The sequence below is a fragment of the Accipiter gentilis genome, chromosome Z, assembly GCF_929443795.1.
Source record: "Accipiter gentilis chromosome Z, bAccGen1.1, whole genome shotgun sequence".
NCBI classification, from domain to species: Eukaryota; Metazoa; Chordata; class Aves; order Accipitriformes; family Accipitridae; genus Astur; species Astur gentilis.
Genome location: NC_064919.1, coordinates 71,722,234 through 71,738,004, shown reverse-complemented (window position 1 = coordinate 71,738,004; position 15,771 = coordinate 71,722,234). Strand labels below are relative to the sequence as shown.

The 15,771-nt window shown below is 34.8% G+C and overlaps 1 protein-coding gene across 4 annotated transcripts in view; it reads right to left on the bottom strand.

Moving 5' to 3' along the window:
- Positions 1 to 1,572: 1,572 nt before the first annotated feature.
- Positions 1,573 to 15,771, bottom strand: part of FGF10 (fibroblast growth factor 10) — an 80,469-nt gene continuing 66,270 nt past the window's right edge. For all 4 annotated transcript variants that reach the window (XM_049794391.1, XM_049794392.1, XM_049794390.1 and 1 more), the window contains 2 exons: positions 8,569 to 8,672; positions 1,573 to 4,650 (listed from right to left, as the gene is read on the bottom strand). In XM_049794391.1, coding sequence (XP_049650348.1) covers positions 4,453 to 4,650; positions 8,569 to 8,672 — 302 coding nt within the window. In that variant the 3' untranslated portion in view covers positions 1,573 to 4,452. The remainder of the gene's footprint in view (positions 4,651 to 8,568; positions 8,673 to 15,771) is intronic.

The following is a 15,771-nucleotide window of genomic DNA, read 5'->3' as shown; positions in this document are numbered from 1 at the left end:
ATGGCTACACCAAAGGTATGCACACTTTACATTTCAGTAGTAATAAAGAACCTGTAATATCTTGATTCTTCATTTACTACATTATTACAAGATAAATATAGAGTCTGATCTTTGATGTAAATATAGACTCTCTTTTTTCCACTGTCATACATTATCTATATACTATCAGTGCCCTAAATATTTTTCACAGAACTATATAGTGGGGTACTTTCTGTGTTTTTTTTCAGATATGGCAATTCTCATAGCCTCATCTTTAGACAATGGTCTTAAAGGACATATTTCTGATGTCAACACCAGCATGACCATTTATTCAGTTGCATGAGTTAGTATTTTGCATTAATGAAATAGTATACAGTGACATCATTAAAGGTCCTGGTGAGGAATTACAGGAGTGCAAGTTCTCCTCATTTATACTGCAGTAACTTAGAGACCAGTGCTCCCGTATCAGTTACTTGAGGCTTAGTCACGGTTCCTTTATTTTGCCTTTCACAGGACCATATTTTCTTTATATTGTTGGAGTGGGCAAAAGACGTACTACTTTTTTTTTTTTTTTTTTTTCTGTGATTAGTGAGTGAAAAGACATTAATCAGGTATCTGAGCTTCACCGTGCTTCATCTGAGAATTCCAAAACTTACTAGGAGAAAGCTTCCATATAGTTAAACATGAGGTTCAAGTATCTGAGCAGGTAAGCATAACTATAAATCATAATCTGATAGGTTCAAAGCTAATTAATTTTTCATATTCTATTTCTTGCTTATAATGTGATGGGAAAAAAACGTTATTTTTGCATGTGTTTGTTACTTGCAGTTGCACTGAAATTGTTTCAGTCAATGAGCTTTATCTGAAAAATACTATCAGTAATCACACATTGACCAGCTGCAGCAGAAAATGTGTTTGTGTTGTGTGTTGTACTTTCCTTTCTCCAATTTAATAGGAAATTAGGAAGATGAATTCAGCCCTGCAGTCTAATTTAATAGAGTAAATAATGATACTTGATACTTCAAAAGAGGAGCTGTCTTCATGCATTAGTTTCAAGATCACTTCTTGAAGCAGTACGACTCATTGTGTGAATGGAGACAATCAGTTTCAAGAGGGGCATGAATTACGAAGTTGTGTTCATACACCGATATTCTTATATTACTAAAGCTTACTAACCTTTAGTGAACTTTATAACCTGAAACGTCTTGAATGAAGTCTTATACAAAATGTAAATATTTTTCCATATCTAAAGTTTACTTTAAAAATGTGAGTCCATGTTCTTCTTCCAAAACCCCTCCATTCTTTCATCAAATGTGCTTTCTTCAAATTCATTGCTTTTAGCACTGTATAAACTAGGTGGATTTGAATACATACAGGAAGAATCTAAAGCATTTGGTTGTTATTAGTGTGGAGATAACTCACTCACACATGCAAAAAATTAAAGAAACTTACAGATGTTCAAGCGATTTTTGTTTTGTTTTGGGGCTATACAACACCAAATGACATCCAGTAGTACAATGGATCTTTTCACTTTTAATTTTTATTGTGCAGTATCATTTCAGGTTAATAAAACAAACAAGGACAATACTCTCTATTCCCCACATTTTATTATTTTTATTTAAATATAACATACTATACATTGTTGCTTAGTGATTTTTGCTTCCCTTTTCTTTTTTAAATCTATCCCCATTTTCCTTTTGCTCAGGAGTCTGTTATGCTGAGAGTGATAGAAAACAGAGCTTATCATTGCGGATCTGTGATACTCTAGATAGAGTGTCTGCAGTTTGCTCCCACTACAGTGGGTATTACAGTATACCAAACACACAGGAATCATTGATTACTTTAAGGGTTTTTTAATTTTGTTAATTTTCAGAAACCACTATTCATGTCACAAATGGCTCCTGACTCACTTTGGAAAAGTGGTATTTCCCAATTTTTGTCTCTGAGCAGCATGGTGTTTTGAGTACTATGATAATATTTATGCATAATCTCCTCTGAGCAAGTAATCTAGGTAATTCTGTCAAAAGAGAATTTCATTTGTACCCTAGATGTTCTTTAAGTGGTCATCCAATACTGCGTTCGTCCGAGCTCACATTGAATGTTCACTGCAGGTGGTCCATTATGTCTTGTCAGTTTTAATTATTGATTACAAATTTAAACAACAGAAACTCACTTTTATCATGGTAGTTAAGTTTTGCTGTGACCTGCAATTACATTTAAAACCTGAAATTCTTATTTCCTTTTCTAGAAAAATGTCATTTGTGAAGAAGAAAGCTGGAGATAAAGTACCATGAAATACAATGTCAGCTATCAGCTAAAATGTTGTCTCTCAATGAATTCCTGGTTTTAAAACAGTTGACTTATTTAAGGACAGGAAATACAATCTGACCATTTTGTATTTTACGGGAAAGCTATTATTTTTTTGTTTCTTTTAAAAAAACAGCTAATATTTAAATAACAGATTAAGATTGAAGTGCTGGTTAAACATTGACTTAAATAAGTTATAGAAGATTCCAACACCACCAGCCTTTACAGAGGTTAAACATTCTCAAAAAGACACATTAAGCAAGGCTCTCCTTTGTACCAAAATACAGTTTCCAAACAATAAAAATAAAACCAACTTTTTCACAACAAGAAATATTGAAGATAAAACTGCAGCATCAATATAATCTCATAGTTATCACTTAAAGTATTTAGAACAAAATAATATTATACTACTTTTGTTTCTTACTAAAGACACTGCAAAGGCTTATTTATTTATTTAGTGGAATACAATGTGAAGACAGTGGTACAAATTGTTTGATGTACTGTTTTCTATTTATCTGCTCTAACAAAATGAATCTCAATATGGTTACATTGGTGAGCTATCCAGAACTCTCTAAAATAACAGAGTAAAGCAAAACATAAAACAAACCTTATGTACCTTTAATTGAACAGACTTCATATTATGCTTAACTTTATTATACTGCAGTTGCACAAGTTAAGCCATGGGACTAGTAACACTTCATAAAAATGTGCTGGATATTATGTATTTTGAGCCTTCAGTTACTATGATGGATATGAAAGGCATGCTAAAGCTGGATACCAGCACAGCTTTTTAGTTGGCTCTCGTATATAATATACATGTGAGTAATAATCTCTGATAAATGCATGAGCATGATTTTGGATCTCCTGTCCCTCAGTCCTTACTTAGGTATTGCTCCCACTATATGCTCGTGATTCTACAAGCTGGTAACAAGGACGAATGTGCTGAATGGGCATATTAATTTAATAAGGAGTGCAGGACTGTTTTGCCTTCTTACTTATATTTCAGAGGCCAAATTTTACACTTGGGAATTACAGACTGTTTAATTTTAACCTTTGCAATCTCAGTGACTTTAACAGGGCTGTCCACATCTAAGTTCCAGCCCAAAGCTTGCTGTAGACTATCGCACTGATTGCTGTGCATTAGACCTTAGTTCCAAAATGAAATAAAAGTCAGATGAATATACACACAGATGCATTGACACCCAAGCACAGATATGGCCCCTTCTCTCAATTTCAAAATAGCAGAAAGACCATTTGAACAAAATATTTCTTGAAGTTTTTTCTTGAGTGCTGGTAAGTAAAAAAATTTCTCCAACATAAAGACACCCAATACCATAAATCCAAGCACTGCTTGTTTGGTCTTTTTGCTTAAGTGCAAGACAGTTTAGGAAAAAAAATGGATTATACACATTAAATTCTGTCTTTAAAGCCTTGTCTCATACCTGTTTTCAGAGTACTTCTGAGGTTTTGACATTTTAACCTATCAACCTCTGTGTGAAGTACTAAGAAAAAGGGAAAATAACAAAGAAGCAAATGAGGAAAACATCTCAAATGAAAAAGATATTTAACATCCTATTAAATAAATAACTTAGAAATAAAAAGAAATGAATTTAGAACATACAAGCAAACCATACTATTCGTTTTGTTAGAACAGTTTTACACTACTTTGCTTATATTCCTTAATCCTATCCATTCTTCCACAAGGCTTCTCCAGAAATGTCATTTTTTTGTGCATATGACCCAAGTGCTTCCAGTAAATGCTTGCGTGTCTAACAGTTCATTGGATCACTAGGCTTGAATGAGCAATTAAGGTCTTTGATATGAGTTAGTATTCCATAAATAACTTTCCCCATGAAGATAATTCAAGAGATTGTCTCACATCTCTTAAGTTCTGTTGCAGAGATAAAAAAAAATTGTTCACACTGGCAATAACTTCCATCCCATTTGATCCAGCTTGTATCTTCATTATAAGATATGACACCAAACTAAATAAAAGTATTTCATGTGCCAGCAATAAGTATAAAACCTTTAAAGGCCTCCCCTGCTCTCTTTTCAAACAAGCAGATGTCTGCATTATTTCTTTGCATTTACGCTTCAAGAGGATTACCAAATATTCTTGACATAAGAGCCTTTGGTTCAACTGCATCAATAAAATAGTTCCTTCACCTATGACATTACTACCATTGGAAGAAAGTGAGCTGAAGTGTTTTTCCTTCTTGTTTTCTGTCCTCTCTTTGTGGCTCCTCTTCCATTCAGGGCCACAAACATTTGCCTTCCATTGTGCTTCCAATTTAATGATGCATATGTGTTATATCCATTTTCTTCTATTCTTTCCTTCAATTTGCAATCACTGTTAAACTCCTTCTGTTAAAAGAAGAAAAAATACACTAATTCAGAATAAACATAATCTTTCAGAGTTGCAGCATACTGAAGGTAAATAGTTTCCAGAACTATCTTGGAAGATTTCAGTGTTCTGTATATGACACCCTTTTAGCATTCTACAGTACATTTAAAGAATATTTTCACTGTGCCTCCAGAATTTAAAACAACATCAGTTAGACTGCAAAAAGTGAAACCACCTAAATACATAATCAGTTATGCAGTGCATAATTATAGCAGTGAAATGATATAAGTCACCCACAGCTGAAATTAAACTTCTCCGTGATGGAATATGACAACAATATTAAATTCTCAGTCATAAACTCGAGGTATGAGGTAGCAATCTTGGAATCATTCATCATATTTCAGTTCTAACAAATATAACCCTTAAATATCTTGAACTGGATTATTGATACCATATGTTAAACAAATATGCATGGCATAGGCCTACTTCTTATTTAAAGTAAGATCCTTTACACCACACTGGCCCTGAAAAAGGGCTTTTTTGGATGGGTGCAAGTCACTGTTAAGCTGCTGTTACAATGGATGTGAGGCCTGTTTATTCTGCTGACCTGAAGAGGGGCTTAGCCTAAAAGAGAATTGTGTATGATCCTGTAACTTATTGACTGAATAAACTTGAAAGCAAATTTGTGTATGGTACAAGGGATTAAGGTTTTCTGTTTTTAAAGGACAACCTGTTGTCAGTTTGCTAGAAAGAATAAAAAATACAAGCATGTGGAAGCATGTAGGGGGAGACTATTTTTTTCTATAATGTTAAATGCACTTTTACACAGATCTTCTTCCATATAATGAAGCCAAGAATGCTTTGTTTTCACAAACAAGTAATTCCTACATATAAACCCCCACAGTTTTATCAAGTTACTTATATTCCATTTAGAAGGCTTTTGAAAGTGGGACATTTACAACACACTTAAATTACAACCAAAAATTAGTATTTTGTTGCTTCTGCATTTCAGAAAATAAGGTGTTCACAGCTCAGGCAGAAGCATGTCAGAATCTCAGAGTATGATACGCTAACTACATGTGGTATTTTTAACGTGTCTATGAACATGACAAGAAATATGTCTGAATAATAAAACAATTTTCATGGTACCTATAAGAATTTCAGGGATGTTTTATCTTTTATTATGATCAAAATTCTTAGATATTCAGCTAATAAAGACATAGAAAGTATCCACATTAATAAAAAAGGACATAAGAATATTAAAAAAATAAATTTTCAATTTCTATTAATTTAAATCAGAATTTTTAAACTAGTTAATGTTCAGTACTTTCATACAGTAAGAATTTTTGGGTCTATAATTAATGTTTTACTTATTTGCTGCTAAGACCACAGCTTATGTTTTCCTAACAGAATTGCGCATATTCAAAGTCAGTTTGGCTCCCAAAATGCTCTTTGATTTTGGGACTAGTAGTTAGTTGAACAATGACTGGTGGGGAAGACAATATCAAGAGACAACTCTTTACAAAACGACCCTTGATACTGCCTGTATTCACAAAGCTAAATATAGAAAATTTAATATTTATTTACTGTAATATGCCACCTCTGGAATCAAGGTATTAAGAAGGCAGGTAGCCATCAATCACAGTTCTAAACCACAGTAACTTCTCCTATCTGCCAGCAGCTTGCTTTGTTAAAAAAACAGAATAGTGAGTATTCTTTTGCTCCCTTATTCTAACCAAAGTCAGTCAAATGGAAAAGTATTTGATAAACATAGAAACAGTCTTATTTAACTTGTTTTCCCAGATGCAGAATTGTACTCAAATCCAAACTTTTATCTCTATTCTTAGATAATAAAAAGAGAACAGATGATGTTGTGATGTGGTTAAGAAGTCTTATTGGCAGGGGTCTGAGTGTTAGCCCAGGATTGCTTTGCTCATTTCAAACAAATTTCAGCATAACCCTGCACCAATGTCTATTGTGCACATGCTTAAGAGTGTTTTTAAAATTTTTATTGGTTCTGTTTTTCATATCCATCTGCAAGCTGCCACATTGTAGTAATATGAGTCTAACTGCAAGTCTTGGGAGGATGGGAAAAATAATAACAGAAGCATTCTTGAAATCTCTGAAGTATTATGGAATAGGTTTCGATAAGTCATTGTGTTGTGATTTTATGATGTGAATATTGAAAAATTATCTCAGCTGGAATTAAAAAAAAGGCTTTCCACATTCGTATCCTCCTGTCAACACTATTTCTAATACACTATGAATTACCGAATCTTATGGCAGCAGTTTCCACCTATGGTACATGAAAGCTACTTTGACTTCTTTTGTGTGTATATAGGGTTGGGACGGACTCTTAACCACAGCAGACGCGGCTAGCAACTTGGATAGGAAAACTTATCTCAGTCTTTGGGAGAGACCATCACAAATGACTAAATTAAACACTGTAAACTGAGATGTGTGAACTGAAGATGGTGATTTATGCTAACACCTTCACATATGTACAGAAGTATACCTATGATCAATCAGTGTAGCTTAACTGACAAATGGTAACCTTGTCAGCAACTCAGTACACCCTTATACCTCTCAATGATGCAGAACTGAGCGCTGATCATCCTCTATTTCTGACCAGTGTAAATCTAGAAATTAAAACCCACATTTACAGGAGCTTAAGAAACATTTCTGTGTTCTGGTCTTTTCTTAATGTGATTCTTTGACACTGTCCAGAAGTCCAGAAAGTCAGAAGTAATCATTTGAACCAGGAGTGACTAGCCACAGTGCAGATGAGGCAGGACAGTTTATATAGTTTGTATGAACTAAACCCATCCTGTAGGAATGCTTCCTTAAAAAAGAGGGCCAAATGACTTCAAGCCCCTTGAGTCTCAGTTGAGGCTGGCATTATTGCATTATTTTCAGCAGATGTAGGAGGCTTAGCTACATCGCCTGAGGATAAACCCAGCCTCAGCACCTATCTGTCACATGCTCTCTTTAAAGCCTATATATGTTCTGAATACCGGACAATTGGAAGATTGGCTCATAACTTTTGCAGATGACTTGAATAAGTTTACATTTATGTGGGCTCGAACTCACTGGAACTGGCAAAAAATGGCAAAATTACAAACCAAACCAGATGTAATACCAGAACAATCTGGTGTTTGTGTAATCATGTGGATGAGTGAGGGTACACTTGAGCTGAACAGTCAGATTTATAGATCATATTGCTTCCTATTAAAAATATTTTGACAGTTACTGGGTTTTGCTGGGTTGGGTTTTATTTTTTTGTTTGTTTCAGGTTTTTTTTCCCCCCTCCCCTCCTGAAAGTAACAGTAACCTGAAACTTACACAAATTCAAATAGAGTATATATGGATAATTTTTGAATGATACCCAAATTCTGCCCAAAGCTTATCTATCTGCTGATATGCAAGTCTATGTCTCTCTGTAGTGCCCATAATCTCAAGTATTAATACAGTCAATTTAAAGCTGGCTACTCTACAAATCTTCTTCAAACTTGTAGTTTGATAATTTGGTGTGTCTGCTCCATCACCTTAAGTTTCCAAGATTTCAGGTACACTTTATCCACTCCCATCTCCCCAGATTACTGCTAAATGTGACTGTAGTGCAGAAGAACATGGAAAAATAGCCTTAAGAATTACATTTTGTAGGACCCTCTCCATTGGCCACTACTTAATTAGAAACCTGACTGAATCAGTTAAGCATGATAAATCCTGGCAGCTGCTTTGGTATGATATGAGCTTAATAAACAACAGGGAGCTTGTGGAGAGTGGGGCAGCTGTTTTACCAGAGGATGAAATTTTGATGAACAGCTCATTTCAGCTCTAATTAGTAGTAACACACAGGCAAGCAGGGTTTTCAGTAGGTAAGAGAGGGAACTATGCCGAATACTGCAATCTGTTTGGAAGGTAAAAAAAATACTTACAGAGCCGTAGACTTTTCCTTTCTTGTTCATGGCTAAATAATAGTTGCTCTTAATGGACTTAACTGCCACAACTCCGATTTCTACAGATGTTATCTCCAATATGCCTAAAAAATAAAAATTGAGCTATTTTAACACTTCAGTAGAGGATTTTCTCACTATAGAAAAGGTAATAAACCTGAAAAATCCTAAACTTCTAATATTCAGAACCAATTGACCAGCAAACTTTAGCTAAATTCTTCTCTAAACCATTGCAAGAATATACACAAACATTGTTTCAATTAACATTTCTTTGCTAACCCTGCATTTTAAATGACATAAATACTGAAACAGCTCCATTCTTCATAGCAGAGTTTACTGAAATTTATCAGAAGAGACATCTGAACCACAGCATTAAATTAAATCTATAGCATATGTCAATAGAATGTTAGAATTACCCCAATCTTCAAAACCAGTGGTAAACTATTTATTCGTCGTAGGACATTCAGATAAACTAGATCTCTTGGCTGCACTGACCTGATAAATTCACTTTTGGCAAGTATGTTGACATTTTGGGATATAGTAAGACTAACCCTAATGGCCACATTATCTTTGTCTTTCAGATATCAGAAACATTTTGCTCTGTTTGTAATAGATATGATTAATTTTTTTTCTTTAAAACAAACTCTGGGATTCTCGATGGCTCAAGGGGCCAGTAATGGGAGACAGAGATTTTCATCTCTATGTTTTCTGCCCTAGAGCATACTGATCTGGGAGTAGTAGAAGTTACTCCAACTTACATTATGACTTCAGAGATCCCTTTTCAGCTATTACTAGAGTAACTGGATGGCTATGTTGTTTCAGGATTGAGTCTTAATACAGGATAATAATGGCTCCAACCAAATATTAAAGTAGTAGCAGTCGGAACAATAGCCGATCTAACTCTGTGGTGTCTAAGGGTCTACCAGTGGGGAAATTAAAGGAGGGCCAAAAGTGCTGAGAAATTGTAAAGAACATCCTAGACCAAGCCAACAAATAATGTGACAAATAGATGAGCTGGAAAAACACTGATGAGTTGCTACCTGCATTAAAAAAAAACCCAAACCTGCAGTAATTTCCTCCAAAATATGTGCTATGCTTGCTTTTTGTCTGAGTAGGGTAGTACTGGAAAATCCATATGTTTTTTCATTTACTTAAAAATTCCTTACGGTAACCACACATCAACTGAAGCCAAGAGTGTAACTTGGTATTCAGTGCTTTTTCTGGAAATGCTGATTTTCTGTCCCTGAAAACTGAATGCTGTCTGTTCAGACTTTGGAACCATGTGGACTTCAGTGTGCAGCGGAGGTGAGGAGGAAGTTCTTTCACTGTAAAGTTTTTTGAAAATGAATGCTTTATAACAATGCAAAAGCCATTCTGTATGGCTATTGAACTGGTCTATGCAACTCAGGAGTGAGGGTGTTACTTGTTCTGTGACTAGAAGCAGACTTTGATGTTATCTGGGCAGTGTCTGTGAATTAAGCATGAAAAACTAATAGCTGATTTTTATTGGGAAGTAAACTGATGACATAGTTTATGCGTGTGAAGAAGAGAGAGAATATCAAACTAGGCAATTTAACATGAAAGACCTCCTTTTATTGTCAAAAACCCAATCCTAGATGCATTTTTAAATAGAAATAAAATTCTATACTTATATAAACCACACAAATTTCGATATGAAGATATATAAATTCCAGTGCAATTACCAGACACTTGTGTTTACTTAGCAAGAAGCATTAAGTTGGCCACAGCTAAAAGGTCTATAGTCCCTGCATATGAGAAAGACTTCAGTGAGAACTGTAAGATAAAAACCAGTAGGTCTAGGATCTAGTAAAGCTCTTCAGAAAATGGATCATATCAAACCAGAAATACTATTAAAAAAAACTTTCTTGTACAAACCTATGAAGACACGAAACTGGAGGATCATTTTGTTTAAATGTTGGTATCAAAATGCAAATACAAATCTTGATAGCAACAAATGATCATGTATTATTAAAAAAACCAATAAACCTGATAAAGCTTTCTGCTCTAAGATTTTTATAGTAACATTCTTAGTTGCAGCATGAAAAATCAGCAGTGCTAAGGATGGACATATAAACTAAGAAAACTTCATCTATGCAGTGAAAGATTTTAATATCCACTGAGCCATGTGAGAATAATACTGTACCAATTGCCTCTTGGGCTTGAAACCCAGACTTGAACAGAGTGAATGCAGTTACATATGGCACTGCAAGTCTGCTACCTGTGAGGGTGTTAAAAACAACAGTTTCCAAAATCAGCTCACTCCATCATCAGTGGTGTCCAACTCAGTAGCAGCAAAGGCCCCTCTGAAAAGGCCCCTCTGATATCTGGAGCTGCCTAACTACTGCCAAGCAGAAAAGATATGGCCGGTTATTTAAATGAAAACTCTAAACACAACTTCATTAGTTACTTATATGTAATGTTAGCTTGAGAATTAGCAAGAGGTGCTTAGGTGCAAATAAGAGGAGCTATAATTTAGGGGAACTGTAATCTAGGACAACACAGAAAATGTGAGGGAAGAGTCAGTTAAGACCCTTGACCTACTTTTAAGGCTAACTTGTCTACTGTTGCAAAGCAGCCATATATCATTTTCCATATGTAAAATGAAGAGAATTATACTCTCTAATCTCAAGAAAAGTTGTGAGTCATTGATAGTCAGCTCATATATACCAGTGTCATGCTGTTGATACAAGCAGGTCAGTGAGTCCACACCAGCCAAGACCTATTATGCTTGTATTACTCTTAGAATGTTGCTCATTTTCACAGTAAAGAAAAGCCAAAGTTGCTTTCTTGATTTTCTGTGAAAGCATTAAGACAGAGCAGTGATCTTTAATATTTCTCTCCTGCGGGACATCTCCTGAACTATTTGTGCTCAAAATCAGTTAAGTGGAGTGCCTTATGTGGATGAGAAGCTATTAGAGGGTAAGAATGTGGTGCGAGCAGTGCTACAATGCCCATTTCTTTTTATGAGTGACATAGGGTTTTGTATTTTCCATGCCAAAAAGTGATGAGAAGAATTCAGTTAATTCTTTCTACAGAAATTAATTGTTGTAACCTGAACCATGGCACTGTGGATCCACTGGGGTGGGTCCATTTCTAACAACAGCAGTAAGAAAGAAAAAAAAAAAAAGAAGAAACTGGCATAACATATGCCATTATTAATTTTTATGTTGAAATGGATTAGACGGAGTTATATTTTGTCATATTATCCATGTAACAATGACACCATATTAGTTCGTTTCAATTGACTATTACACTTGCAGCTGAAGGAGAACAGTGCTTAAATAAGAAACTTGCACTGAACCTGTTTTAAGTCTCCTGCACTTGAATGATGGAGATACACTGCTCTTCAGTACAATACCTAAGTTAAAGCAACAGAAGTATTCATATAATTCATGAAAATATAGTAATTTTTTCTGGTAAAGTTTGTTTGCAATCTCAAACTCCATTATATCCACAGTGGGGCAGCTGAAAGTATGTCATAAGGACAAATGTTAGCACATTTACATTACATCCACAGTAACTAGCCTGATTATGCCTAGTTACACTATTTAACTGGAGCCAAATGTAGCTGAATTCTTTGGAACTATTATTAGTCTGTTCCCATCACCAGTGATCAGGGATTTATTCTCACTGAATGTGTTTTGTATATTTGGAAGTTAAAAAATGTGTAATTTTCAGCGACAATTTTGCATATTCTAACTTCTGCAGTACTTTGGGGGGAAGAAGGGGAAATTTTAATGGCTGTTTTTCTTTCAAATGAATCTAAAAGTCTTGAATCTAATACCCCTTGGGTAACAGGGACATAATTTGGTACTTATCTACTCTACTACTCTCTGTACACCCTGGAGACTTCACTGGAGTTACATACTACTTACAAGCACAAAACTAGCTTTTGTGTAGATTGCAAATTATTCAGTATTATTTACAGATTTTCTCAGGAGGAGATTCCCTCATGAGTTTGACAGAAATCTACTGAAGACAATAAGAATCTTTTCATAGGTGTCAGTGACATAGACACAAATTTCAAAAGTCAGCATGAGAGCACCAATTCATCTGACATGGATCTACAAGCAGAAGTCATAAGGACTTTTCAAAACTTTGAAAAGACTGGATTTAAATCAAATGCCTTTGATGTAAGAGTGAAAATATGTATTTGATTATTCTTAAGTCATTATTAAATTCAGCAGGAATATATAAAAAAAAGAAATCAAGACATACAGTATGAAGGTTAAAACTGTAGTGTTTTCACTATCTAATGGAACTGCCTTCTTTGAGGGCACAAATAATTTTGTATTTTCTTCAAGGTTTATGTAGCAGAGTTTCAGGCTGTGATTGGACTTCTATATTACTGCAATAAAAAAATATATTTTCCATGGGCTCTCAAGAATAACTCTGTAAAATTTCATATTCTTCAAGTGCTCCAGGCTTGGACATAAGAGCCTATTAGAAAATATGGCTGAAAGGATACCAGACCACTGTGGGTACTCCACTGGCCTTAGTTAGGAAAGCTATTCTTGACAGATGATTGGTCTCAGACACCTCCAAAAAATGAGTTTCTATGACCTACCATGTAACTTATTCCACTATCTACATTAGAAAGTTTTTTTTTAGTATCCAATTTAAATGGCCTTGTTGTAATTTGAGCCCATTAATTCTTGTTTAAACTGTAAACTAACATAAAAAAAAAGAGATATTTTTGTTTTCTTTGCAGAAACCTTTTACATATTCAGGAAGTATTATTACACCTACCTATCTACCTACCAACTTTTGCTCTCTGAACAATCCCAGTTTTTCAATGCTTTCCTTAAAGCTTTCAGGTTTTCTAGACCTTTGAGCACTCCTGTTGCTTTCGTTCACAACACAGCCATAGTACTCTTGCTGAAATCTTACCAGTGTTAATACATGAAGGAATATTTCACTTTTCCTGCAAAGGATATATGCATACTCATACATTTATGCATACTTCCTTTTTTTTTTTTTAGGCTAATATGATAATACTGATTCATGTTTGATTTGTGATCCATCATCCTTGCATACATGGAAGAAATGTAAGCAGTCATTCCTCATTCTGTAGTTGTGAATTTGATTACTCCTAGTTAAATGTCATACTTTGTACATGTCCCAGTTAAGTAGTCTCTTGTTTATTTTATAATTTCTCTAATTTGTCAATGTTGGTTTGAGTTCTTATTAGTCTTCCAAAGTACTTGCAACTATTCCACGTTTCATACTGCCTGCAACTTTTACAACCATATTTTCAATTCCTTCATTCAAATTATTAATGAATTTTTGATTAGGAGATATCTTGAAGAGACTTTGCGGAACTTGATGCCTCTGTTCAGATTGGCAGTGAAAAACTGGTGAGTCCTCAGTATGGGTTTCCATACTGTAAGAATTCCACTTATATTTTGCTTGCTCATCTTGGTTAAGAGAATATCATTAGGGACATTAGTTTCAATAAACTTTCCCAAATTGATGGTATCTACTGCTTCTCTGCTACACATGAAGATTTTTATCTCATCACAGTTGAAAATTAGGTTGGTTTGATATTACTTCTCTTTGATTAATTCTTTGATTAATTATTTTTGGTTGATAATTACTCAGGTGCTTATAAACATTTATTTAAAAATTGCTTTTCCCATTTTTTTTCTCAGGATGTGATGATTTGTCTCTAGGTCTTTGGTTTTTTCCCTTTTAAAAGATAGGTATTATATTTACTACTTCCTCAGCTATGTGGGGAGCCATTTTTCTCCTCAAGTTTTCAGAATTAATGTCTAAAGGCTTGCCAGGCTACTCAGTAGAGCAAGTAAATTTTATCAAGTGAAAAACAGATAACATCCGACTCATTTTCATTCTGTTCTCTTTCTATTCCAACCAATGTTAGCTCCTCTTTGGAACTCCAGTTTCTTTGCTGTGAAGATTGAAACAAAAAAGGCATTTCAGCATACTTCCTTGTACGTTTCTTGTATCTGATTTTATAACATTGCTTGGGCTCAGGCATTTCCATGCCTTAAAGCTTTTCATTCCAAGAGAATGTATAAAGTAATTTCCATGATATAATGTGACTTGCAATTAGGCTTGATAATAAGCACTACAAAAAATTAATATTCTTGGGGGGAAAATTCTTGTTAGTAGTTACTCATTTCCGGTTCCATGCTTTTTAGGAACTTGGAGAGGAAAATAGAATAATTAAAAAAAAAATTATTCTGTGGCCTTCATTATGGTTTTAAAACAGATAGCACACTATTATTTTACAGCCATAACTCTGTAAACTTCAACAATTACAACTAATCCGCTTTGACCACATGCACTGTAAAAGCATAGCTTTCAATACCCAAACCATTTCCAAGTCATTATAATTAGAAACATTTCAAATATCAACTTGAGATGTGCCCTGTAGCTATGCATGTGCTCTCTTTACAGGTCTCAAAGGCTAGAAACATACTCCCAATAGAACCCAAATATATTTAACTTAAATAAACTGTATTTTTATAGTTTGTCAAAGTGATCATTATATAAATGACAAGGCAACAGAAAGCTAACTGGCTGTCTTGCTCTGCACAGAGGGACTGTAAAAAATACAAGTGAAAAATTTCACTTACGTAGTTCTGTACGCTTATTCCAAATGTCCTATGTTTTTATAAAAATGCTGGTAAAATGAAGCAAAAAAATTACAAAATATCATAGAACTTGAGTGAAATTATGTCAAGCAATTTGTTAGGAAAGACAACTTGACAGAGTACCAGATGTATTATCGAGGCAGTACTGCAATGGATTCAAGCATACCCTGCAAAGAGAACCACTTGATTCTGGGACCAAATTCAACTTCTTTGCAGTGTGAGGCAGTGACCATTTTTCTGTAGCTGCGTCATTTGTGTAATAAGTTCTTAAAATGCACTTTAAATGTCTGCAACCCTAGCTGCAGTCCTCTTAATGTAAAGGAACAGGACCACCTTGCACCTTCCTCTCCCTTTCAGAGATTATCCCATATACATGGCAACCTACAGGCAGCCCCTCCCTCCCCTGCCCTTTCTTCTGTCTGCAGAAATACCACAGATGAAGACTGAGTTCAGCTGGATGGAATGTGATGATGACTGAGAGCTTCCAAAACTTTCCAGTTTCCCAAGTGGTGACAAGAATCTGCTGGGCCTGTGAAGACAGCTGCTG